Consider the following 27,628-nt stretch of genomic DNA (forward strand, 5'->3'; position numbering starts at 1 on the left):
ATTTGCCCAAGAACGAGTACTTGTGCAAATACTTAGTACCTTCACCGGTGCAACCATACTGTTCAATTTTGGCCACCAGTTCACAAAAAGGATATTGGGGAGAAGGCATCCAAACTGATAAAAGGCATGGAGGAGCTCAGCTATGAGGAAAGGTTAGAGGAACTGAATTTATTGTCTCTTGAGAAGAGGAGATTAAGGGGGGGATATGATCAACATTTATAATTACATAAGTGGTCTTATATAGTGAACTTGATGTTGAGTTATTTACCTTAAGGTTATCACAGAGGACAATCTCTGATTACAGAAAGGCTTCTTCACAGTAAGGCTAATTTCACACAGAAGAGTTTTTCAAGAGTTTTTGTGTTAAAAAAAGCACCTAAAAAGCTCAAGTAAACTGCTTTCCTATGTATGTGAATGTATATCTATGCGTTTTCACACTGAGGCGTTGCGCTTGCGGTGCGGTGTAAAAACTCCTGCTTGCAGCATCTTTGGGGCATGTTTGGGGAGTTAAAAAAAAGCCCCAAAAAAGCCTCTTCCCATTGAAATCAATGGAAAACGCCTGAAAAACTCCTCAAAAATGTCTCTGAGAAGTATTTTTGGTGCAGTGTTAAGTCACATGTCCATTAAAAAAAGCAGTAAAAACACAGTAAAACCGCCTATGTATTTGTGAGGCATTTTTGCAGTGAAATAGATTCCCTTAAGAGCTGGTCCTGACCAGCTCAGTAGATTGTTTTAGGAAAGGCCTGGATTCTTTTCTAAATGTATATAATATAATGGGATACTAATATTTATAGGTAAAGTTGATCCAGGGAATATCCAATTGCCCCATAGAGGATCAGGAAGGAATGTTATTCCACTGCATCAAATTGGATCATTGTTTATTATTTTTTTTGCCTTCCTCTGGATTAACTGCTGGTATTGGCTAGTGGATACGAAGGTTTTCTATTTGTGTGTGTTGGTTTTCTTTTTCTTTTTTTTCCTCTGTTGGTTGAACTGGATGGACTTTGGATGTGTCTTTTTTTTCAACCAGATTAACTATTTACCAAATAATGGCTGTATAACACATTGCATGTGTTTTTTTAACACTTTTCACTCATCTTTTCTGTGAGCCTTCATAAAGCTGAGAGAAATACATTTGTTATATTTTGGTTTTGATATTTATTAACTAGTGCCAGGGTTTTTTCACCTATGGCACAGGAACAGACGCAGCTCAAGACTGACACTGTGGGGTTTATTTATTAAAGCTGGAGAGTCCAAAATCAGACTCCCTTCTGCATAGAAACCAATCAGCTTCCAGGTTTCATTGCCAAAGCTTCATTGAACAAGCTGAGGTTAGAAGCTGATTGGTTTCTATGCAGAAGGGAGTCTGATTTTGGACTCTCCAGCTTTAGCAAATAAACCCCTGTGAGTCAGATATGTGAGATGGCCTCAGCCACCGCTCCGACCACTCCCTCATAGATGGCTGAGGCTATCTCACATATCTGAATCCCAAGGTTTCAGTTCATCAGTGGCATCCGTCCCTCTAACATACTGGAATCACTGAAACCGCTTTGGGATGCTGCTCCCTCCTTTCCTTTTGCCGGCACGGTGACCTCCTTTCATCTCTATCTTGGAGCGGCACCATTAAAGTTTCTCTAGGGTCTCTTCACCTCACATTATTTGCATGGGTAACTTTTTCTTCTCCCCGCATTGCACGTGTGTGTCTGTACTGTCAATCACATTAGTTTATTCATTGCACAGGTTTTCAAAGGAGTGGCAGCATCATGGGTGAGATGCATCACATTCCGTGAATAGGCATTGGTATCCTGTCTTTCAACTGCTCCACTGCCCAATCACCGAATCAGTGCATTGTGTGCGTGTAGTAATTCAAGTTCTGTGAATGGTGGAGAAAGCAGAAGGGGGTGAGCAGGCTACACAACTTTTTTTTTTTCTCTGTAGCAGCTGCTGCAGTTAGCGTTTCTAAACCCAGACCCTGCATTCACTATATCTGGTCTCCCACAGTGCACAGAACATGGAAATGCAATTATTTTAGTAAATATACACTGCTAAATATCTTTTATTATCAGCAGTTAGAGCAGTCTTGTGACTTCTATCAGTGTTCAGCAGAGCACTGCTAAAGCTTATAGGGGGAGTTTTCTTTCTCCTCTAGAAGGATGCAAAACTCCTGACCTCTGTCTGGACAGTGCTGATTGGCCCTGTGCTGATCACATGCACTCTCCCAAGAAAAAGAAAACAACACTCTAGTAATACTCATTAAACTGAGCATGTGCAAAGTGTCTCCACACCATGTCTCTTATCAGGAGATACGAGGAGGATACTGGAAGAAGGGGAAGATCAGAGAATTGAGGATCAAACAGCATTTTTACACCATGCAGAGAATTAACCCCTTAGGTTCCACAGTGAGTAGAACAAGCATGCTTTACTGCATATACACACCTATTTTACTGTTGTGGGTTTAGTAACACTTTAACTTTCACAGCACCAGAAAACAAGTGTTCAGGACAGTATCTGATGGCTGTGAGGAAACACTGCAGGGAGAATTTTCAGCAGCAGCCCGCAGGTAATGGGATTTACACCATTACTAATATGTATGGTGCCATATACCATCTTAAAACAGTGCTGAAATTGAGCTTAAAGAAACACTCCTATGAACAATACTGGTTTCTTTACTGCGTTTTTAGAATTCATTCATCGCTCTTTTTGAGGAAAACATATTGTTGAGTCAAAACATACTGTATGTTGCCTATTGATGTTAATTTTTCCAGATTTTAAATGAACCTTTTAAGAAGTTGCTGCTTGGGTAGCTCTCCAAAGATGAATCTTTGACTGCAGTGTACCACAACCGGTGATGTAATTCCACGTTCTGTGCTTTTATCTCATTACCTGTTTCTTAATTATCATTTCTTCTTTTTAAGGGTCATCCATCAAGACTAAGACTGTTACTAAGATCTAAAGAGGAGGAACTGCTGTTAAATCTGGAAAGAAATGAGTAAGTACTGTTAATTGCTGTCATTAGAATCTCTTCTGATATTGTGGTAGTGTTCTGGTACAAAATGTTCTGCCATCCTCCTCGTACCCTGCAGGGTGCTTTTGGATGTACATCCTAATCCTCTGTAAACAAATGTGAAGTATTCATCATTAATAGATGATTATTAGCCTATTCCTTGCTACTTTCATTTACTGTGTATGTGTGCGTGTGGCGCTACTTATCAGGCAAATTTACATGGCTTGCATTATGTAAAGAATTTTTTTTTCAGCACTAATCCCTTGCCATATAGTGAAAAGAACCAAATTAAAACCTACTTCTAAAATTTTAATAAGATTAGGAGTTAATATATTTGCAACTATATATGGAAACCACATTTCTAGGTCAAGGCACCTCTGTAAACTGCAGGTCTACTATATAAAAGTAGAAACACGGAAAAATACAATATGTAACACTGATTAAAAAGACAACAAATTTACTGAGGCTTATTCTACCTTTCAGGTAAGAAATAAGGAAGCTGCTTTTTTTTTCTTTGAAAATCCATGTACCATACCTGCCATTTTCTTTTAAGGACAACAAAAGGTTACATTTAGCAAGACTAGAGTGTGCTTCTACTAAACATAGCAAAGTCTCTGACACAAAAACGTGTTGGTGGGGCCATGGACCTGAATTTAGAGAAGACGAGGCTTAAAGCAGTAGTAAAGTTTAAAAAAAAAAAAAAGGTTTCCCCCTGCAAAGTAATGAAATAATGTGCTAGTATTCATCGCATTTTAGCACATTATGAAAGACTTACCTTAAAACTAAGCCCTCCAGCGGCATACTGGAGTGCTTCTATCTTCCCCCGGACTTCCTTCCGGAGGAACACACCCTAATTGGCACGTGGGTGATACCCTTTGGTGGCAGTCCATGGTGGAAGATTTGTGATACTGTGGAAGATTTACCTTTACTTGTGGCACATGAACTGTGGTGGTGTATTTTCTGGACACTTACAATCTAACTGGATGATCTAACCTAACTGAATGAATTATGTGACTGTTCTCACTTTTGTTTCACTTATAACCTGATTGTGTGATGTATGGGATTATTTTCACGGTTTTTACTTTTTTTCTGCACATGATTTATGATGATTGTGAGATTTATGAGCTTTGTTGTTTATATGAACTTCCTGAGTCTACATTTGGTCATTTATAGTAAGGAGCGCTTCACTGTAAGTAGGTATACATTTATTGATACTAGTGTGGTGATTGCACTGTGGAGTGGTAGCTGCTCTTTCACATTTTTTTTTCTATAACTAAATAGCACAGAATTTCTGTACTAAATTTACCTTTTTGTTACTTTGTGTCTTCCAGTCTGACCAATGCTGTGCAAGAGCTAACAGGAGGCTGATAACAAAACACATTTAGATCATTTACTAGTTTTATTATTATTACAAGTACTTATATAGTGCTGTCAATTTACACAGCACTTAACATATATATTTTTTACATTCACATCAGTCCCTAACCCTCAAGGAGTGTACAATCTAAGGTCCCTAACTCACATTCATACATACACATACTAGGGCCAATTTAGACAGGAACCAAATAACCTATCAGCAGGGTACCTAAAGGAAACCCACGCAGGCACAGGGAGAACATGCAAACTCCATGCAGGTAGTTGGGATTTGAACCAATGACCCTGGTACTGCTAGGGGGAGTTGCTAGCCACTTAGCCACTGTGCTGCCTAGTTTTATGTAAAAATACATGTAATTATGTTCTTTTTAGAAATGCATACCTTGACTGAATTATTTTTACTTCTTCCTGGTGTTAAGCCTAAAACCAAGATTACTGTAACCTAAAAGGACACTCTGACATCACAGTTGCTACACTCCTTGGCATTCCCAGCTGCAGCAGTTGATTCTCTGTTTCCTTGTTGCAGTGGCTCGTCAGTTAATCTTTTATATAAACCAGTTTGCGTTTTAGGCTCATTGGATCACAACCTGTATCATTTCATATATTTTCTTATATTGGAGGTTCCTTCTTGATTCTAAATTTCCTGTTAAAGAAAAAGAAAAAAAATCATAATATATAAAGTTGGTAAAAGTGATAACTAGAACATGAAACAGAAATTGGCGGTTATTCCGTTTTGTCCAAAGCTGAAGAAAAATACCTTTTACATGGAAAATCTTTGAGTGTCTGTAAATAATACATTTGCAATATGTTTAATAGAGCAACTTTTCTAAATGTTTTATCAGTTCAGTTCCGATAGATGGAACAGTTCTAATTAATCTGTTTTATATTTGCTCAGCCCTGAATTAGGTGTCACAATTTTATGATTAGTCATTACTCTCCTGTCATCTCTAAAACATTCCAGAAATGGAAAGATAAATGGTTTTATGGGCCTTTTATAAAGTCCTTAATGAATTACAACACACAGTTGCGGCTCTTTACATTCTCCCAGCGTGAAACTGGGGCAGATTACTGCTCGGACTGACGTTGTATATTGCCCAGTGGATTCATGAATAAAATAATTACCTGTTGATAGTCACTCTATTGTGTCTGATATGGTTAGAAACCACAGTAAAATCAAAGAGACTTTATGTGTCCTGAAACTATTTCTCCTGCTGTTATAGATAATTATACTGTCTCCTGTTACTCATGCAAGGTTAATTTAAAGGGACACTTAATCTGACCATTCCATTTAGACAGTACGAATGAAGCTCTAACAGTGACCTGCGTATGTATTGCAAAATGTCAAGTAATTTATAAAATGTAGTTGTGGTCAACTTTTTGATATTAAACTGACATGTAGGAATGTCTGCAAATACCTTTTAAAAGGGTTCCAGGGTCCCTGATAGCCTTACAATCCCAGGGCTGTTTGTAATACAAATACCAACTTGATGGGAAAATATACTATCTTGGAATTAGTTTTTATTTTAAAGCTTGTCCTTTTAGTTTATTGAATTTTTTGGGGCAGGGATACAGCACCAAACCCATTAGTTACGTGTAAATTCCGATTCACATCGGTGCGGTTTGACAGCTCCGGTTTCAGTGTGAATTCAAAAGCAGTTATTCAGCGGTTCAGGTCAGGATTCAAAGAGCGATAACCGTCCTGAAATTATGTTAAACTCATGACATGTGCAAGTCAGAAGCAGTTCCCATAGAAGTTAGTGAACCTGTAATCCACACATGAACTGGACAGAACTGCTCAGAAATCAGACAGGATTTTTTTTCATCCCGCACTGAATCTGTAATGCCAGTGCATCGGACATATGTAAACAGGCACCATAGGAAACAATGTTATTTCACATGTCATACAGATTGGATTGTTGAAATTGCATCCAATCCGCATATATGTGAACGGGCAGTAATGGTTTGTGTCCCATTACCTGCAGGTAGCTGTTAGTGGCAAACATCTTTCATTAAGTTCCTCTTTAACAGCTGCCAGGTACTGCCCTGAGCAGCCTCTGCTATATAGAAAAGTTGCAACGCTCTCCTGTCCCCTTCTGCCCTATTCACATTAACTTGTATTATTACTGTCCCACAGTGCCTAATGTTCTGTGAATGGGCAAGGGAGAGCCTGTCATTCAACTGCTTCTCCTCCATTCACAAAACACGATGCACCGTGGGACAATAATAGTACAAGTTTTATTGAACGATAGTGAGGGCACAAGGGGGCGGGTGAGTGGTGCAACTTGTAGCAGCGGCTGCTGTTAACTCTCACGCAATGGAAGACTGCTGTTCTGGGCAGTCTCTGGTGGCTATGAAGGAGGTACTGAACAGAAGCTTTTTTTACCAGAAGCAGGCACCTGCAGGTAATGGGATATACACCATTACAAATAACTATGTTTGGTGCTGTAACCCCACCCCAAAAGAAAAATTATAAAATTTAGCATTAATTTATGTTTGTAAGTTTAAGTTTATATTTTTAACTATTTTTAGTTTTACAAATATTTGCTTTGGAGATATTTAATGCAGGATGAACATTGAAATTGTATACTCAATAGAAGATGTTTGCCTTTAATCTCCCTCTCACTCTTTAAATCTTCAGCCCCTTCTGAACAGAACATGAAAGGGGAATGAGGTTGGGGGATTAGAAACTAACGTTACTTATTGAGTTGTTTGTGTAAGATTAAGCTATTAAGCTCTGTCAACAGATTTTTTCAACAAAGCAGCTAAGAACAGGTAAAAGTTAAAGTATAACTTTATCCAAAATGTTAAAGAAAAAAAGTTTTTCTTTGCGTGGAAAGAGATTAGAACCCCTGTCAGTTTTTTGTTGCTGTCTTTACCCCTGTTAGGTCGATTCACCCTCTATTTGCCCTGTTTATTGTTATCATCGAAAGTGAAAGGAAAAGAAAATCCCAAATTTTGTGTTTACACCTGAACACTAATAGGGGGAAACCTTCCAGTGGGGACACTAGTTCTGTTGACACACCGAGATTCCCTCACTTTGAAGGGATTTCCTCCTACTTCCTATTTTGACTATGGGATAGCAAGTGAAGGAATATCACCCCAATGGGACACAGATGGCAAAAAAACTAATGGTGGTGGGGGGGGGGGGGGGGGTTATAACCCTCCCTTACTCTATACAAAATGAAAAATAAAATGTTTTGCCTTTAGTTACAGTTATTACATGTGAGAAGGCTCCTACAGTACCAACAGCTGACTTAAAATGCATAATGTTCATGTACAATATTTAAAGTAAAATATTCAAAATGTATCTTTCAATCTATTAAAGGTAACTTATGTTACCCACCTACTGTACCACCCATTCCACCCCACCCTCCCACAAGTATGCCACTGATTCCTGAAGAACTAGACAGAATTTGAGGCAAGGGTGGCCTTGTTGGCCAAGGCTGAAATTTAATCTGGCGAACAGTGCCTACTCCTAATCAGATGCAGCCATTGTACAGGTATTCTGGCAGTGAGAATACAATAGCCTGCATATGTAATGAGCAACATAGCTGCCTTTAGGTACACATATAAATGTAAAGCTGATGCAGAGAAGATGGGTTGGAGCTCTGGTTGGAGCTGGAGAAGTTCTCCAGACAGGAGGAGAGAACAAAGACGTTCCAGATCTACCTCTAAGGAACATGAGAGGAGGAGACAACAATGCTCAAAGTCCACAGAATGATGAAGAAGTCGTTCATGATCTCCACACAGGCATCACTCCCGGTCTCCCTGCAGACACAGGTTCTCTTCCCTCATGCCTGTTAGGCTAAAGTAGAGGCATGATGATGAGAAGAAGGAAGCTAAAAAAAAAAAGGCGAAAGTAGTTAAGAAAAGGTAGATATCAGCTGTAAAAAACTGGAGGGAAAAATAGAAGAGCAGATAGAAAGGATAATGCTCATGGGTTTTGACTCTTTTGAAACTACGAACAGGAAGTAAATGGGTCAGGTAAAGCATATGCCATGAATGTGTTTCAGAAATGAAAATACAGGCAATATATGAACAGAAATGGAGGATTCAACAGACCTCTACACTGCACTGCCTGAGCCTTGACACCTGCAAATTGAATGTTGTACATTATGGGGTTGATCTGTTAAAACTGGAGAGTGCAAAATCTGGTGCAGCTGTCCGCGGTAGCCAATCAGCTTCTAACTTCAGCTTGTTCAATTAAGCTTTAACAAAAAAAAAAAATGGAAGCGGATTGGTTTCTATGATGCACCAGATTTTGCACTTTTCAGGTTTAGTAAAGCAACCCCTATGTGTTCTCAGGAGTCTTTTTACACTGCACATGAAAGGAAACCTGTTTTGAAAGAGAGAGTGAGGCTACCATTGCTGACTCCCTATGAAAAATCCAGTTTGACCTGGAACAAACCTACAGATCGGGAACCTAAAGTGTTACTAAACCCATGACCCTTCATTCATTATATCTGGTCTCACACAGTACATGAACTGAAACATGGAAATGCAATTATTTTAGAAAATATAAACTGCTAAACCTTTTCCTATCAGCAGTATTGTGACTTTTATCAGTGTCCGGGTAAGCACTGGTTAATCTTGTAGGAGGATACTTCATTCTCCTCTGATTGTCTATAGGCTGCGTAACCCCTGACCCTCTGTCTGGACAGTGCTGATTGGCCCTGTGCTGATCACATGCACACCCCCCCCCCCCAAAAAAAAAAAACCTCTCTAGCAATACACACCAAACGGGACATGTGCAGAGTGACTCCCAGATGGACTGGGGACAGTAGAAGAAGGGGAGGAGGATCAGAAAAGACAGGATCAAACAGCATTTTTACAGAATGCAAAGGATTAACCCATTAGGTTTCACAGCGAGTATAACAAACATGATTTACTGCATATACAGACTGATTTTAATGTGGATTTAGTAATACTTTAAGGAAAGGCAGATATCAGCTGAGGAACTGGAAGAAAAAAACAGAAAAAATGATAACGCTCATGGGTTTTGACTCTTTTGACACTACTAAAAGGAAAGTAAGTAAATGGGTCAAGTAATGCATATGCCATAAATGTGTTACAGAAACACAAATACAGGCAAGATATGAACAGGAAAGGAAGATTCAACAGACCTCTAGCCTGCATTGCCTGAGCCTTGATACCTGCAAGTTGGATGTTGTACGTTATGTGTTCGCAGGAGTCTTTTTACACTGCACATGAAAGGAAACTGTTTTGAGATAGAGAGCACAAGGCTGCATTGCTGACTCCCTATGAAAAAGCTAGTTTAACCTGGAACAAACATACAGATCAAAAACTTAAGAGCGTATTCTAATCTGCTATTTGCTTCTTGTCAGGTTACTTACAAATTAATAGATCAACACGGAAGCCAGGGAATTTGCCTTTTTTAAAAACTGAGGTGTGCAGTGGCAGCAATATTTTTTTTTTCAGTACAAGATATCTTTAATACAACAGAGTACGCATCTGATCACTAGTTATGGGCAGTGTGACATCATTGTTCCTGTTCACTCCAATCTTATGATGACAGTGTGAGGACCCAAAATAGATGATCACCATAGCATTCTTTTTTCATTTGCCTATTTCCAATACGTGTGATGGTTCTGCTACTCGCCATTTTTCAGAGTAAAAAATTACAAGCATTGCTTTAAATTAGAACTCAAAACTCTCCAGTTAGGTTGAGTGGAGTGGTGAAGGGTTTAAACCTTCACCAGATGCCTTTCTTGACCCTGTCAAGGAAATTTGCCTCCACTCCTGTCCTAGTAATGTCAGGTGCTGCTTGCCCAAGGGACTTGTTTTCTGGTGGATGCTCCATAGGAATATATGGACAATCTGTGACAGTAGAGAACACGAGCCTTGGCAGGGAAGCAGCTGTCACTGCTGCACAGCGTAGGGGTGGATTCTCCATCTTGGAACATAAAGGACAGCTACAGATAAACCCTGTCCACTCCATTTAAAAGTAGAAAAACAGAGGTGCGTTTTGTAACTGAGGCCTTTCCGTGGATCATGAGTAATTGTGGCATACCACGCATGCTTAAATTTGCAGTTCTAAAAGCATACCATGTTTTAAAGGTGAACATACAGTATATAACTTTTTTTTGCATTGTCAGTTGTCTTCCTCCTCAACTTGTGTATTGTACAATAAAATGTTTACAACAGAGGAAAAAAAAAAAAAAAAGAGGGAAAGGTAAGAGAACAAAAATAATGTAAAGCTATTCACAGAAACAAGTATTTTGTATATTTTTTTTATTTTTTTTTTCTCTTTTAGCTGGTTTGCTACATGCACTTTACACTGACCTTATTCTTCTCCTTTCAGAACTTTACATTCTTGAAAATGTGACCAGTCCATTGGAAAATATGTTTGTAATATTTCCCAGCATTTTTTTAAGTTTAATAACTAAGCTTAGTTTAACATAATTTACCTTTTATACTAATCACATTAACATTTATTTAAACTTCCCTAAAAGAGCCACTTCAAGGGTTATCAAAGGTAACAAGTACAAAAAATTAGTTAGCTACTAATGCTAACAAGCACCAAAACTGCTTAAATTGGATAATTCAATTTACCTTAATCTACATTATCTGCAGTTCTTATCATATCACTTCTTAATGCTTGTGTGATTCATCAATCTCATGCAGGTTTTTTTATTTGAGAAGATGAGCTAAATAAGTCAAACTTTGCATTCTTTTAGAGTGAATGGAAACTTAAAGATTGTTAGCAGGATGTATATCCTGTGATATCCATTGTGCTGATGGAACAAATTACTAACATATTTTTTTCTTAAAAAAAATCAGACAACCCTTTTTTAGGTTTTATTTCTTTCTGACCCCAGTCAAAAGGTTCTTCAGCATTCCTCTCCTGGTTACACTCTGTCAGACGTTGACAGAAACCAATGGGAAATTTTCCAAAAGTGGAAATAGTCCCTCTCTATCCAGAAGATCATTTTTTTTTGGAGTTGGACCTTAGACATTTATAGAGCTACCAAACTCTTGCCAGGGCACGCGAACAAGAAACAAAAGATCTCCTTGCTTCATTGCCCAGCCACTCACTGGGGAAGTAGTGGGGACCCCAAGTAAGGAATAATTTTTAAGCTCAGCTCCTGTCAGACTTTTTTTTATCCCTCGCACCATAGTAGTTTAACAAAAAAAAAAAAACCATCTACTGTCATTGCAATACTAGCCTTCTCCCCAACTCTGTCTTCTGCAGACTTATAACTTTTGTGGTCCAGCTCTGGTTATCTTGTGGGTTAAATGACCTCTGGCATCATAGATTTACCCCCTGGGAGTGTGTCATCACTGCATTGTTCATATAGTACAATGCTGCAGAAAGCATTCTGCATCACTGAAATCTGCCCGTCACTGGACATGAAGAGAGGAGGAAGATGGCGCTGTGCCTCATAACTAATCAAAAGACCCTTCAAAAAAGTAGAAAGCCCTTGATTGGGGGGTGGGGCTACCCACTGTCTACCCACGCTGGGGTTGGGGCTTTAAAGAATGTATGAACTTTGGAGAAATACCGTATTTTTCGCTCCATAAGACGCACCTAGGTTTTAGAGGCAGAAACCAGGAAAAAAAAATTCTGAACTAATGGACTGCAGACATAGTACAGGAGATGACCAGAGACTGCGGACACAGTTCAGGGGATGACCAGAGACTGCGGACACAGTTCAGGGGATGAACAGAGACTGCGGACACAGTTCAGGGGATGAACAGAGACTGCGGACACAGTACAGGGGATGACCAGAGACTGCGGACACAGTACAGGGGATGACCAGAGACTGCGGACACAGTACAGGGGATGACCAGAGACTGCAGACACAGTACAGGGGATGACCAGAGACTGCGGACACAGTACAGGGGATGACCAGAGACTGCGGACACAGTACAGGGGATGACCAGAGACTGCGGACACAGTACAGGGGATGACCAGAGACTGCGGACACAGTACAGGGGATGACCAGAGACTGCGGACACAGTTCAGGGGATGAACAGAGACTGCGGACACAGTTCAGGGGATGACCAGAGACTGCGGACACAGTACAGGAGATGACCAGAGACTGCGGACACAGTACAGGAGATGACCAGAGACTGCGGACACAGTACAGGAGATGACCAGAGACTGCGGACACAGTACAGGAGATGACCAGAGACTGCGGACACAGTACAGGAGATGACCAGAGACTGCGGACACAGTACAGGAGATGACCAGAGACTGCGGACACAGTACAGGAGATGACCAGAGACTGCGGACACAGTACAGGAGATGACCAGAGACTGCGGACACAGTACAGGAGATGACCAGAGACTGCGGACACAGTACAGGAGATGACCAGAGACTGCGGACACAGTACAGGAGATGACCAGAGACTGCGGACACAGTACAGGAGATGACCAGAGACTGCGGACACAGTACAGGAGATGACCAGAGACTGCGGACACAGTACAGGAGATGACCAGAGACTGCGGACACAGTACAGGAGATGACCAGAGACTGCGGACACAGCACAGGGATGACCAGAGACTGCGGACAGCACAGGGATGACCAGAGACTGCGGACAGCACAGGGATGACCAGAGACTGCGGACAGCACAGGGATGACCAGAGACTGTGGATAGTACAGGGGATGACTGCTGACCTTTGGGGAGGGGGGGGAGTGGGTACCTGAATTTGACAGATACCCGCTCCCACTTCCGCGGAGTTGTTCTTTCATCTTACCTGTTCCCCTATCCAGCCGCGCGCTGTCTTCCCGGCTTCTGTAATGGTGCTCGGCATGACAGCCGCCCAGTGTGCATGAGCGAGAAGCACTTGCGCTTTGTGATTGGTCCGGCGGCTTCTGGGATCTGTCATGTGTCCCAGGTGCCGCCTTACCATTTACACAAAGCACCGCTTCCTGCGCATGCGCACTTGGCACCCGGCTGTCATGCCCACACTACAGAAGCCGGGAAGACCGCGCCGCTGGATAGAGGAACGGGTAAGATGAAAGAACAACTCCACGGAAGTGGGAGCGGGTATCTGTCAAATTCAGGTACCCGCTCCCCCCCCTCCCCAAAGGTCAGCAGTCATCTCTATAAGGTCCCGCTGTAGAGCTGAGCGGCCGGCCCGGTATTCTGACACGGCGGCAGTGGAAATACCGGACCGGCCACTCCATAAGACGCACTAACATTTTCCCCCCTTTTTTGGGGGGAAAAAAGTGCTTCTTATGGTGCGAAAAATACGGTAAGTACCTAGGTTCCCTGCTGATATCACTGACTATAATACTACAATACCAGCCTTGATATACAGTCAGGTCCATAAATATTGAGACATCAACACAATTCTAACATTTTTGGCTCTATACACCACCACAATGGATTTGAAATGAAATGAACATGATGTGCTTTAACTGCAGACTGTCCGCTTTAATTTGAGGGTATTTACATCCAAATCAGGTGAACGGTGTAGGAATTACAACAGTTTGCATATGTGCCTCCCACTTATTAAGGGACCAAAAGTAATGGGACAATTGGTTTCTCAGCTGTTCCATGGCCAGGTGTGTGTTTTTCCCTCATTATCCCAATTACAATGAGCAGATAAAAGGTCCAGAGTTCATTTCAAGTGTGCTATTTGCATTTGGAATCTGTTGCTGTCAACTCTCAAGATGAGATCCAAAGAGCTGTCACTATCAGTGAAGCAAGCCATCATTAGGCTGAAAAAACAAAACAAACCCATCAGAGAGATAGCAAAAACATTAGGCGTGGCCAAAACAACTGTTTGGAACATTCTTAAAAAGAAGGAACGCACCGGTGAGCTCAGCAACACCAAAAGACCCGGAAGACCACGGAAAACAACTGTGGTGGATGACCGAAGAATTCTTTCCCTGGTGAAGAAAACACCCTTCACAACAGTTGGCCAGATCAAGAACACTCTCCAGGAGGTAGGTGTATGTGTGTCAAAGTCAACAATCATGAGAAGACTTCACCAGAGTGAATACAGAGGGTTCACCACAAGATGTAAACCATTGGTGAGCCTCAAAAACAGGAAGGCCAGATTAGAGTTTGCCAAACGACATCTAAAAAAGCCTTCAAAGTTCTGGAACAACATCTAATGGACAGATGAGACCAAGATCAACTTGTACCAGAGTGATGGGAAGAGAGAGTATGGAGAAGGAAAGGAACTGCTCATGATCCTAAGCATACCACCTCATCAGTGAAGCATGGTGGTGGTAGTGTCATGGCGTGGGCATGTATGGCTGCCAATGGAACTGGTTCTCTTGTATTTATTGATGATGTGACTGCTGACAAATGCAGCAGGATGAATTCTGAAGTGTTTCGGGCAATATTATCTGCTCATAATCAGCCAAATGCTTCAGAACTCATTGGACGCCGCTTCACAGTGCAGATGGACAATGACCCAAAGCATACTGCAAAAGCAACCAAAGAGTTTTTTAAGGGAAAGAAGTGGAATGTTATGCAATGGCCAAGTCAATCACCTGACCTGAATCAGATTGAGCATGCATTTCACTTGCTGAAGACAAAACTGAAGGGAAAATGCCCCAAGAACAAGCAGGAACTGAAGACAGTTGCAGTAGAGGCCTGGCAGAGCATCACCAGGGATGAAACCCAGCATCTGGTGATGTCTATGCGTTCCAGACTTCAGACTGTAATTGACTGCAAAGGATTTGCAACCAAGTATTAAAAAGTGAAAGTTTGATGTATGATTATTATTCTGTCCCATTACTTTTGGTTCCTTCATAAGTGGGAGGCACATATGCAAACTGTTGTAATTCCTACACCGTTCACATGATTTAGATGTAAATACCCTCAAATTAAAGCTGACAGTCTGCAGTTAAAGCACATCTTGTTCGTTTCATTTCAAATCCATTGTGGTGGTGTATAGAGCCAAAGATGTTAGAATTGTGTTGATGTCCCAATATTTATGGACCTGACTGTAGTTCATGATAAGGTGAATGTTGTAAGTATTAAGGTGTTGTACTAAACTCTAGGAACTCTATGTAACTGGCTCATAGACTGCAGATAATTAATAAGATTACTTTTGTCTCTAGGCCGCTGGGAGCTCCTTCCAGCTGCTCTTTTGCTGATAGAAGAAGACTGGAGTAGTGAGTTATACTGTGTCTTGAAGCAATGCTGTAGAGGAGAGAGCCCCAATGCAGGCTGTTTTTTGTGTCCTCCTCCAGCACCTAACTCTGAACACAGAAAGGATAGTCAGAGGGAGAAAGTGATCACTGCTTGTGGTTTGGAAAACTGGAAGTAAAAGTAAGAGGAGGTAGGAAATAGATTATAAGGATGAAGGAGATGGACACACATTGCAAGAGGATGCTGTACAATTATTCCAAAAATGACAGATAATACAGCACAGGATTCCAAGGACATTAACAAGTTTCACACAACTTGGTGTTTAATCATAAAGTATCATAGTTATAAGTTGTGTGAAACGTGTTAATGTTTGGTCATTGTCCCCACAATTTATTACCTAGGTATTTGTTGGTGGATCAGGGAAAATACCAACTTGTCTCAGTCCAAAAGCATGGAGGGAAACCACCAAATACTTTGCAAGGCCTGCACATTTGTGGTCCAGGCCTAGTCCCTAAAAGGCTCCGTTCCCCAGTGGGCCCTAAAATAAGGTCCCTAGTACTGAGAAGGCCAGAACAACTGGGAATAAATCCACCTCTCCAACAAAACTTCAGTTACCGACCACCACTGCTCCCTCTCCCGAGTTGGCTGCTTCTCCTTTTTATGCAGATGTTATGCTTTCACTTAATTCATTGTCTCCATAGTTTTACACTTCATTTACCATTAGCTTTCACAGTAAAAGCACACACTTCATTTCATATAATGACCAGACCAGACTTTGCTGAATGACGAAGCTTAGGTGACAGGTTCCATGCTGTTCATTAATGTAGCGTTTATTTATTTCAGGTACTTATATAGCGCTGTCAATTTAAACAGCACTTTACATATATATTGTACATTCACTATAGCCCCTAACCCTCCAGGAGCGTACAATCTAAGGTCCTTAACTTACATTCATACATACACATACTAGGGCCAATTTAGACAGGATCCAATTAATCTACCAGCATGTCTTTGGAGTGTCGAAGAAAACCAGAGTATCTGGAGGAAACCCATGCAGGCACAGGGAGAACATGCAAACTCCAGGCAGGTGGTGCTGTGGTTGGGATTCAAACCAAGGAACCTAGTATTGCAAGGCAGCAATGCTAAATGCACACGGCTGGAATGGGATACAGGACCGTCAGGAAGCTTGGTGAGAAGGAGACAACTGTTGGAGTGATTATTTGCAAATGGAAGAAATACAAAATAACCATCAATTGCCCTCGGTTTAGAGCTCCATACAAGATTTTGCCTCGTGGGGTAAGGATGATCATGAGAAAAGTGAAGGAATAGCCCAGATACATGGCAGGAGCTTGTGAATGATCTATAGGCAGTTGGGACCACAGTCACCAAACAAACCAGTGGTAACACAATACACCACCATGGATTGAAATCCTACAGAGCCCGCCAGGTCCCCCTCCTCAAGAAGGCACATGTAAAGCCCTTCTGAAGTTTGCCAATGAACATCTAAATGATTCAGAGAAGGCTTGGGATAAAGTGTTGTGGTCAGATAAGACCAAAATTGAGCTCTTTGGCATTAACTTGACTTGCCATGTTTGGAGAAAGAAAAATGCTGACTATGATCCTAAGAACACTATCCCTACAGTCAAGTCAAGGTGGAAACATTATGCTTTGGGTCTGCTTCTCTACTAAAGGTACAGGCCGACTTTGCTGCATTGAGGGGCCAATGGAAGGGGCCATGTACTGTAAAATCTTGGATGAGAACCTTCTTCCCTCAGCCAGAACACTGAAGATGAGTCATGGACAGGTCTTCCAGCATGACAATGACCCAACACATACCACCAAGGCAACAAAGGAGTGGTTCAAGAAGCACATTAAGGTCTCCAGACCTTAATCCTATACAGAATTTATGGAGGGAGTTGAAACTTCGAGTTGCCAAGCATCAGCTAAGAAACCTTAAGAATTTAGAGAAGATCTGTAAAGAAGAGTGGACCAAATTCCCTCCTGAGATGCGTGCAAACCTGGTAACCAACTACAAGAAATGTCTTACCTCTGTGCTTGCCAACAAGGGTTTCTTCACCAAGTCATGTTTTGCTTGGGGATCAAATACTTAATTACTCACTGAACTGCAACTCAATTTATAACATTTATATCTTGTGTTTTTTCTGGATTTTTGGTTGATATTATGTCTCTATCATTTAAAATACACCCATGATAAAAATTATAGACCCTTCATTTTTTTTTGTAAGTGAGCAAACTTACAAAATCTGCAGGGGATCAAATAATTATGTTCCCCACTAAAGGCCGCACTGTAAACCCTGCCTACATATTGCTACTATGTCTATTAGTTGCCTACCCATTGTCACAGCCACCTGTATATTTTGACCACACTTGGTCACAATTGCCAGTTTGTTGCCCATTTATTGTCACAACTGTCTACTGTTGTTACAGCACACTTTTAGATTTTTTGCAGTTTGTTTTCATCACTTCCTTTTAATAAATGTTTTTACACAGTATGTATAAATAGGTGATACATTAGTTCTATTTCATTTTGTGTAATGAAATTCATCTCCATCAGCTTGGTTATTGCAGTTATGGGCATGACATTTTCAACAAATGGATTGTACAGATGGTGTTTTGTCTTATTTTACTGATCTCTGATACAGTTTCCTCACCAATCCGCATAATGTGTGCATTGGATTATTCTAAAATATAGACCTTTCCTATTTTGTGCTAACATAAACATCTGCAGCCTTGACCTTAAATCCCATGTGCAGAAGCACTTCCCATGATGCTAGGGAATGCTGTGGATTATTTCAGCTCTTGCACAGATATGCTATACAATTTGGAATGTATAGAGATAGTTCTCAGCAACTAAAGTTCAGAGGGTGATAGTTTGTCCTTATTTACCATTCTACCAAAACATTTGTTGCTTATTATAAATGTATTTCCTGTATTTAAAAAAAAAAAATTCTTTATTTGGTGTAAACATGTGAGCATACAAGTTTACAGATACAAAATCAGTAGCATAACACCATTTGGGGAAACAAAGTGCATGGACAGACAAGTCAACCTATTTAAGAAATTGCTGTATCTTTTTAGTCAATATCCTAGCAGTAACAACCCAATAGGTTGAAGGAGTGATGTCAACGCTCCCGCTAGGCTCAGAGTACTGTATATATTGGTGCTCCAACACAGGGTATTTTGGTAGCCCTAAATGGGCAAAAATGACTGTTTATTTAAAGCGAAGTTCAAAAATAAGAAATGCACATTTTTGCAGGTTAAAAAAAGGAAATGTGCATCTATTATTTTTTTCACAGGTGCAAGGTCAGGCTCCTGCAGACACTGGGGTAGATTTTCTAAAACTGGAAAGTACAAAATCTGGTGCAGCTGTGCATGGTAGCCAATCAGTTTCTAAAGCTGGCCATACATGGATCAAATTCTGAAAGAATTTTCTTTTGAAAATTATTTTCTAAGAATTTTCATTTGAATTTCGCACCATTATTAGGCCACAGCAACAGCCGATTTTAGAGCATCTGAGTGATCAGGCCTGTTGGAAATTTTTTGAAAAACAAATGATTTTCTAATCAATGATAAAAGAATTGTGTGAGAAATGTAATGGAAAAGAAATGAGCATGAGCTGTGACCTGGAAAGAAAAGAAAATTTTTGGCCATGAAAATTCTTTTCTGTAGCAACATGAGGTGAAATTAAAGACTTGGTTGGTTGAATTTTGAAATAAATGGTGGCACCATCGGATTACAAAAAACGCACAATTTCTGATTTCTAAAGAAAATTCATTCAGAATTCGACCCATGTATGGCCTGCATAACTTCAGATTGTTCAGTTAAGCTTTGACGATAAAACCTGGAAGGGTTTCTATGCACATCTGTGCCAGATTTTGCACTCTCCAGTTTTAGTATATCAACCCCACTGCCTACAGTTTCTTCCTGTACCTCTCTGTGGGCTCTTTTTGAAAGCTGTAGGAAGTGTCAATGAATTATGAGAGCGCTCCCCAGCAACCTTGCAGTTCACTGAGAACTACAAGCCATCTGCCATTCCTTTGAATGAATGATGCTTCTGTGCCGGCGATGCCCTGCACAGCTACTGGGTTTTTAAAGTGTGGCAATGAGTGCAGGTAAAAGAAACCCTGCCCACTGTCACGGGGGTAATCAAGGGGTTCAGGGGCTAGTGCATAGTAAATAGGAGTGTAACATTACAAAAGGAAGGTGATCTTAGTCTTCGCTCTAAAGGGGAAGTTCAGCTTTATGCCCTCCACCCCCCTTCTGTTTTTGGCACTTTTTTTTGGGGGGGGGGGACGCGGGTACTACAGGTACCCGCTCCCACTTCTGGTCAGATTACCGTGATTATCCACTGGAAGTTCTTCCCCCCAGCCCGCAACCTTCTGGGATGTCACAGGTCCCAGAAGGCTGCTGACTATTCACAAAGCACAGCACGGCCTGCGCATGTGCACTGGGCAGTTAGCTGTGAAGCCACACGGTTGTCTGCCAACAGTAAACATGTCAACGCCGGGGACCTGAAGACTGGCGAAGCAATTCAGGTGAGCATGATGCTGGACTCCTGGACAGGTAAGTGTCCTTTAATAAAAGTCAGCAGGTACAGTATTTGTAGCTGCTGGCTTATTTTTTTTTTTTTCAAAAAGGCTGAAGAATCGCTTTAAGCCGGTCTTTATTCTGTGATCTACAATTAAGAACACATCTAAAAAAATATATACATGCTCTATTTGACATCTGTCCTCACTTAAAACGGTAGCTCCACTTTCGTGGGAAACAAATTAAAAAAAAATAATATAGCGTATACAACTGCGACACAAGTCACATGTAATTGAATGTTATTAAAAAACGACCTTTCCTTTTTAATCTGCAGCACTGTCAACGTCTGTAAAATGCAATGTAATATGGCAACTTGCAGGCGTTCTGTACGCAGATGGTGTACAGACACCCCCCCCCCCCCCCCCCCCGGAATATAATTTTCTGCTTGTGTGATTGGCTCACTGAATTTCCCAGAAGTCTGCACTAAGATACAAGTCAGATTTTGAGCATCCCCTGCAACAAAAATGTCATTATTGGGGAGATATCACTTCTAAAGGGATGCAGAGTCTGCAAGTTTCCTCATTAGAATCAGCTGCTGATGCAGCAGCTGATTGATAATTATAAATTCACTCTCATACAGATTCACTCTGCACTTGGACACAGACAAACAGCTATTTTTTCAGAAAACAAAAGGCAGGAATGTGCAGCAAAGTTTGCTAAAATCCCTGCAATATACATAAATCATCCAGAGGGGAATGTTTTTTTCTCATCAAAAGTGGAGTTACTCTTTAAGCAGTCACCTCTTGTTGCTTACTTAAAATCAACTAATTTTATATAATCCATGTACATAAAAACAGATCAGCTTAGGTGGACTTCTGTTTCCAAAGAAAGTCTGGTATCCACAAACCTGGAGGAGTGCTGAAAGAGGGAGCTAAATAATTTCTAAAAAAACTTCCCTGTACTAGTCATTGTGAAAGAAAACTAAGAATTTTTGGAAATGTGTTAATTTATAAGGTCCTGCAAGTGTGAATTCCCCTAGGCCCAACAATCTCATCTATTGGGCCTACCCTAGTTATCAAGCATGGAAATTGACTTGCTGTAGTTTAAAAACAGCCACATGGCCTTTGGGAATCTAATTGGAAGAAACCAGATATCCCCAACAAATATAAATAAATACAATTTTCAATACAATGAAAGAACTTTTGCTTTTTAGAAAGTTTATAGAACTCTGACTAAACATCTACAACATGAATAAATTACTCTTCTACTACTTTTCTGTTAACTGCTTCTTTTAGAATACTATATGGTTATTTATATATTGAGTATTTTAGGAAACAAAGCTCTCTTCCATTGGGAAGAGAGACACAAGACAGCAGGCGCTCTTGGTTTTGATTTTTTTTTTTTTATTATACTTCTCTCTATTTATTATTTTTTCTCTACCTTTTTTTATTTCTTGTTACAATGGTTGGCTGTATACAATAAATGGAGCTGTCATCTGTACTTTCATACAATCAATAAAAAAAAAAAAAAAAACAACAACACTACATTTATGGCTGCAAAGCAACTCTAATTTTAAATGCTTGATTGCTGATGAATTACTAAACAGGAGTTTAAAAACTGTCCTGTATTAAAAGAAAAAAAATGAGTTCTTGTGGCAGTGATAGCTCAGTTTAATAAAACAAGCTTTTTTCTTTCTTCCTCTGTTATGCTGTGGAAAACCGCTAGATTACATCTTTGTATAATTACAGTATAATTATACTATAATTTTTCATACATTTTTAAACTTGGCTTTGCAAATGTACATAAGGGAACAAAATGTGAAATTGCTCTACCAGATCCCGGCTAATATCTGTTTTAATTAGTCCCAGAAGAGATATATGTATATTCTCTGGCCATTTTATTAGATACACCTGCCCGTTAAAATATACTGTATATCCAAACAGTGAATGTTGTGATTGCAGCTTGATACAAAAAGTATGCAGAGATGGTCAAGAGGTTTAGCGGTTTGTCCAGACTTTAGATTTTTTTTGAAAGAACTAACATTTGACAGTTATTGATCAATAAATATTATATTATATTTATAGCAATAAATATTTGAAACATTATCACACTATCCCGGCATCCTTTGTTGGGGGCTCTTAATCTGAGCCCCACCACCCACAGAGTTTTACTTGAAAGAAGAGGTGTGAGGTACCATTGATGATCCAGGAGTGTGTCCTTAGCAGGGATAGACGCCCACAGGATGATTCAGCTGAACCCATGAGTGAGATTAATGTTCTCAAATGCGTTATAACATTGCGCATCTGGTGAGTGCGTAATTTTAACAGTTTTCACCAGAAGAATCTTTAAAGGATCACCCTTATTTGAGACTTCACATCTATTCTCTATATAAGGACTATGTCACTTTAATCACGTCTATGAGCACCTTATATGTACATTTTGCACCTTGTCACTTTGAACTACCACCATTAGTGACACTTATTTGGTATTGATGACCTCCCTATGGGATTAGATCTGTGATTTTTTGATTATTCATATTGCATTTTTAGATTTAGATGACCACATTACAGGTCTAGGATCTTTACTGTATATTGCATTTATCCTGTTATCGTTATAGCGCTGCACCCCATTTTATATTTAGACTCAGAAGGTTGATTTGGTGCCTTTTTGGTGTATACAGCAGCTTGCCAATTAGCACTCACTCTTGCATACTTTTATTATAAATCCTGTATAATAATAATATAAAAAAAAACCCAGTGGTGATTACATACCACCAAAAGAAAGCTCTATTTGTGTGAAAACAAGGATATAAATATTGTTTGTGCACAGCATTGCATGACCGCACAATTACCAGTTAAAGTAGCGCAGTTCTAAACAGTAAAAAATGGCCTGGTCATGAAGGAGGTAAAATCTTCCAGAGCTCAAGTGGTTAAAGACTAAGTTTACCTTTTTTTTTTCTAAAATCCAGCTCCCCTATGTACCAATATACCATTAACGTACCTCTGTTGCAGAAAAATAAGAGCTTTCTTTGATTTTTAAAACAAGGTCTTACCTTAGCCCTTGCTGAATTTCTTAAAAAGCTTCATCAGTTGCTGGTATGTAGTTTTAGGACAGAGAAACCTGTAAGATAGAGTAAGGAATTTAACAGCTGACCTCATTAGCACACACATCCTACACTGACCTCAATAAACCACACACCTTTGCCCATCAAATACTTTTTCACAGCATCAACAGCAACTCCCCAGGCGTGCATTTGCCTGGCTTCCCCGCGTCCCTTCAGCCGGGCTCAGACCACATGCTAAACTCTCTGGGGCCACATGCAGCCCATGGGCAACCCTTATGTAGTGCAAGAGCCTGTCTGATTGGTTAGATGATTGATCCTCCTATTATATAGCTTTATAAATCTAAAGGAGATTGTAAAATCAGATTATATAGTGTATAGCCACATTTATATACCTAAAATGACCTATTTGTGTTTTCAGTGTCATTAATTGTTAATGGCACACCAAACACAGATGCCAAAAACACATTTTGCTACATGAAAAAGTGGGTGACAAATGCAGCAAAACTCGCACCACACCAAAATGTCCAATGAGCTACTTTGCCACGTGTAGTGCAGCCCATTTAAATCAACGGGCTGCCCTGTGTGTGTCATGGGGAAAATGAGCTAAAAAACATAACTGCTACACTACTCTAGGTATGAACAGGGCCTGAAAGTTTATACCTAGGTGTGTTTACACAGGAACAATGAGGCTCCATTCACATCTGTGTGTTTCCGAATGCATGGCAATCTGCACAGAAAATGCAGGCTTTGCCATGTGTTTCAGAAACACGCTGGAGAATGTGCATCATGTTTGTGTTGTCATTACATGTAAAAGGCACTCCACATGTGGCAAATGCACCCAAAACTGCCGTAACATGCCATGGTCCGCTCCAAAAAAAGTTCAGGGGCTTCTCTGGGACGATTGTTGTGTGTAGAGCAGTCCATTCAAGTGAATGGGCTTCCCTTAACGTGACAAGTGAAAATGCTCCAAAACACCCAACACAAACGCACACAGGAATGTGAGTTTTCACTATGTGGAGATGTGAACGGGGCCTGACAACTGAGTGTCTCCATCCCCTCCCCATGCAATATGATTCTCTGTAGAATCTCTTTTGATTTACCAGAACTATGTAATAGAAGGACACACCTTAACAATCTATTCAATTTGTTTCAAATTAGACAGGCCCTTGTACTACACACACTATATTGCCAAAAGTATTGGGACGCCTGCCTTTACACATAAACGTTAATGGCATCCCAGCCTTAGTCCCTAGGGTTCAATACTGAGTTGGCCCCGCCCTTTTGCAGCTATAACAGCTTCAACTCTTCTGGAAAGGCTGTCCACAAGGTTTAGGAGTGTGTCTATGGGACTGTTTGACCATTCTTCCAGAAGCACATTTGGGAGGTGAGGCACGGATGGCGGACAAGAAGGCCTGGCTCGCAGTCTCTGCTCTAATTCATTCCAAAGGTGTTCTGCTGGATTGAAGTCAGGACAGTCAAGTTCTTCGACCCAAAACTCACTCATCCATGTCTTTATGTAGCTTGCTTTGTGCACTGCTGCGCAGTCATGTTGGAACAGGAAGGAGCCACCCCCAAAATCTTCCCACAAAGTTGGGAATTGTCCAAAATGTCTTGGTATGCTGACACCTTAAGAGTTCCCTTCACTTGAACTAAGGGGCTAAGCCCAACCCATGAAAAACAACCCCACACCATAATACCTCCTTCACCAAACTTTACACTTGGCATAATGCAGTCAGGCAAGTACTGTTCTCCTGGCAACCGCCAAACCAAGACACATCCGTTGGATAGCCAGACAGAGAAGCGTGATTTGTCACTCCAGAGAACATGTCTCCACTGATCTAGAATCCAGTGGAGGCGTGCTTTACACCACTGCATCCGACGCTTTGCATTGCACTTGGTGATATAAGGTTTAGATGCAGCTGCTTGGCCATGGAAACCCATTCCATGAAGCTCTCTACACACTGTTGTTGTACTCATCTGAAAGCCACACAAAGTATGGAGGTCTTTAGCTATTGAGTCTGCAGACAGTTGGGGACTTCTGCACACTATGCACTTCAGCATGCGCTGTCATTTTACGTGTATTGTGTATTGTTTTGCTACTGTATTGTCTCATGTCTTGTCCCCCATTCTAATGTACAGCGCTGAGCAAACCCTTTGGCGCTATATAAATACTCTATAATAATAATAATAATGTCGGCATATTTCTGTGTAATCCTAAACTCGCACCATCTTTCCCATATTTTTTTCAATTTTGTCCTCTCCGCTATAATAAAGTTCTTCTAACTTATAGCCATATTCCACCGTCCTTAACCTTTGGTGCTTCTTGGCCCTTCCAAAATTTAGGTATTAATGCTTTTGCAGCATTTAATAAATTAACTACAATTGTGTTCTTGTATTGTTTTACTGTTAGGCCGGAATTATGAAACAAACACACCCATGGGTCCATTACTATATTTTCTCCTGTAATTTCTATTATTTGTTGTACTGTCCTCTGCCAGAAATCCTGTAATATGGGGCATTCCCACCATATGTGTATCATTGTACCCTCTATCCCACATCCCCTCCAACATAGCTCCGAATTCTGTGGATGATACTTATGAACTCCTACTTGGCGTATCATACCTGCCTCTTCTTAAACCACCTATGCCATTAATAAAAACACTTGATTTCTTCAGGGAATGTTCACCATATGCCTGTTGTAACAGATCTAGAGTATCACGTGTACTTTAGTCAATTTTCACACAAAATCTGATGGTAAAATGCTGCTCCAGATTCCTTTCACTAATTTTCCATCAATAGTACAACGCACACATGTATTATTTCTTCTACAATTCCGTAAAGACTGAGTCAACTGCTCGGCAACCCAGGTGAATTCAAGTTAGAAAATGTCAGAACACACTCGAGTGTAAATGGCTGCGTGACTGACTACCATAGTGATGCACCACAGGCATTCCGGGAATAAAATTGTCACACCTCTTATTTACATAGAAGCATGGTTGTTTGTCAAGTCCAATGCTTGATTACTAGGGTAGGCCCAATAGATTCGATTTTTGGGCCTACTGGAATTCGAACTCATAAGACCTCTTAAATTACCTCTACTTGGTTACTTTTATGTTTGCAGCTTAGCTTTTCTGAATTGTCTGGTTATAGCAATGATTGTAGGTGAAGTAGATGACCATCTACTGATAAAGTTAGGTGGCAAACACTGCATCCGTGGGCATCTTACATATCCTTTAGAATTCTACATCCATTTGTTCTAAGGGAAAAGTTTTTGGGCAAGAAAAATCCTGCTAGCTGTTGGACTTTCCTTTCCCAACGGGTAGACTGGCACAAGGTTTGTTCAATGACCTTGAGTCTTGGGCAACTCAAGAGCGTATGTCTGTTGTGACTAGCTGTACTAACTGGCATTTACCAACTCTCGTTTTATTTCTGGTGCTGACTTAAACGCCAGCTCAACTTATAACAGACATTTCTACTTTGGGTTTTACCAGTGGGTAAAACCATCAACCAGCTAGGTATTTATCAGAGATTCCAATAGTAAGATTTCCTCATGTTATTTTGCATCTACACTGCCTTCAGTTTGTAAACCTAAAATTAAAAAACCCTTGCACTGTATATTTAATGTTTTAGGGCTTGAGTATTCATATTATTATTATATTAGTGCCTACTGTTCTTCTGTATTACCAGGTTGATCCTGCCCGTGTCCATCCTCTTGATAGTAAACTGATCAAGCTAAACATGGTAGCCAATCCATGCTAGTGTGTTCAGTTTACATCCTCTGTCATCCTGCATTTAGATACAGTCATGCTGTATCTTCCAGGGTCACTGTAAAGCATGCCTCCCTCCAGCCTTGACTGACATCGGCTTGCTCTGCAGCCACTCCTCCTCTCCCATTTAGGAAAATGCCTCTCAGATATGTCAGGCTTTTCTGCCCTGCTCTGTAGCAGGCATGTGATCGCTGTTGATTCCCAAGTGATTCACAGACCTGCTGGAGGGCGGGTATAGAGCGGGGCAGACACATCTGACATCACAGAGAGGAGACAAGGGGTGACTGGAGCTGCTTTAGACTCCCACCAACAGGTCTGTGAATCACTTGGGAATCAGCATTGACCACGTGACCTGCACTTTAGGAAACAAAAAATGCACTAAAGGCAAGTTTTTACAAAATATAAACATAGATTGATTAAAAGGGTTATATGTAGCCATTTTTAAATGTTTTTTGTCATTTAAATTTACAAGGCGTAACCAAGTTGTCACTCAATCAAAAGAAAATAAAACTCACAGAAACATATATACAAGCTTTTGTGTGGGGTTGAATTTGATCATTTTGGTTGTCTAGGGACAAACCCCCAATTTGTATTCCAAGTATTTTGATAAGTCGAGTATACACTCACCAGCCACTTTATTAGGTACACCTTACTAGTGCAAAACAAATATCCCCGACACCATTACACCACCACCAACCTGAACCATTGATACTAGGCAGGATGGATCCATTATTCATGTTTTTTTTTAGTTATTTGAGTTACTGTTGCCTTTCTATCATCTCAAACCAGTTCT

The 27,628-nt window shown here is 40.5% G+C and overlaps 1 protein-coding gene and 1 pseudogene across 1 annotated transcript in view; both read left to right on the forward strand.

The window, feature by feature from the left end:
• ADAM12 (ADAM metallopeptidase domain 12) overlaps positions 1–27,628 on the forward strand; it is a 749,844-nt gene that overhangs the window by 183,612 nt on the left and 538,604 nt on the right. The window contains exon 3 of the mRNA XM_089669609.1: positions 2,916–2,989. Within this exon, the coding sequence (XP_089525735.1) occupies positions 2,916–2,989 (74 nt within the window). The remainder of the gene's footprint in view (positions 1–2,915; positions 2,990–27,628) is intronic.
• On the forward strand, positions 7,974–8,460 carry LOC149474252 (U4/U6.U5 small nuclear ribonucleoprotein 27 kDa protein pseudogene; annotated as a pseudogene).

Source organism: Staurois parvus, unplaced genomic scaffold (assembly GCF_062004578.1).
Source record: "Staurois parvus isolate SC_StPar_1 unplaced genomic scaffold, SC_StPar_1.0 ptg000009l, whole genome shotgun sequence".
Taxonomy (NCBI): domain Eukaryota; kingdom Metazoa; phylum Chordata; class Amphibia; order Anura; family Ranidae; genus Staurois; species Staurois parvus.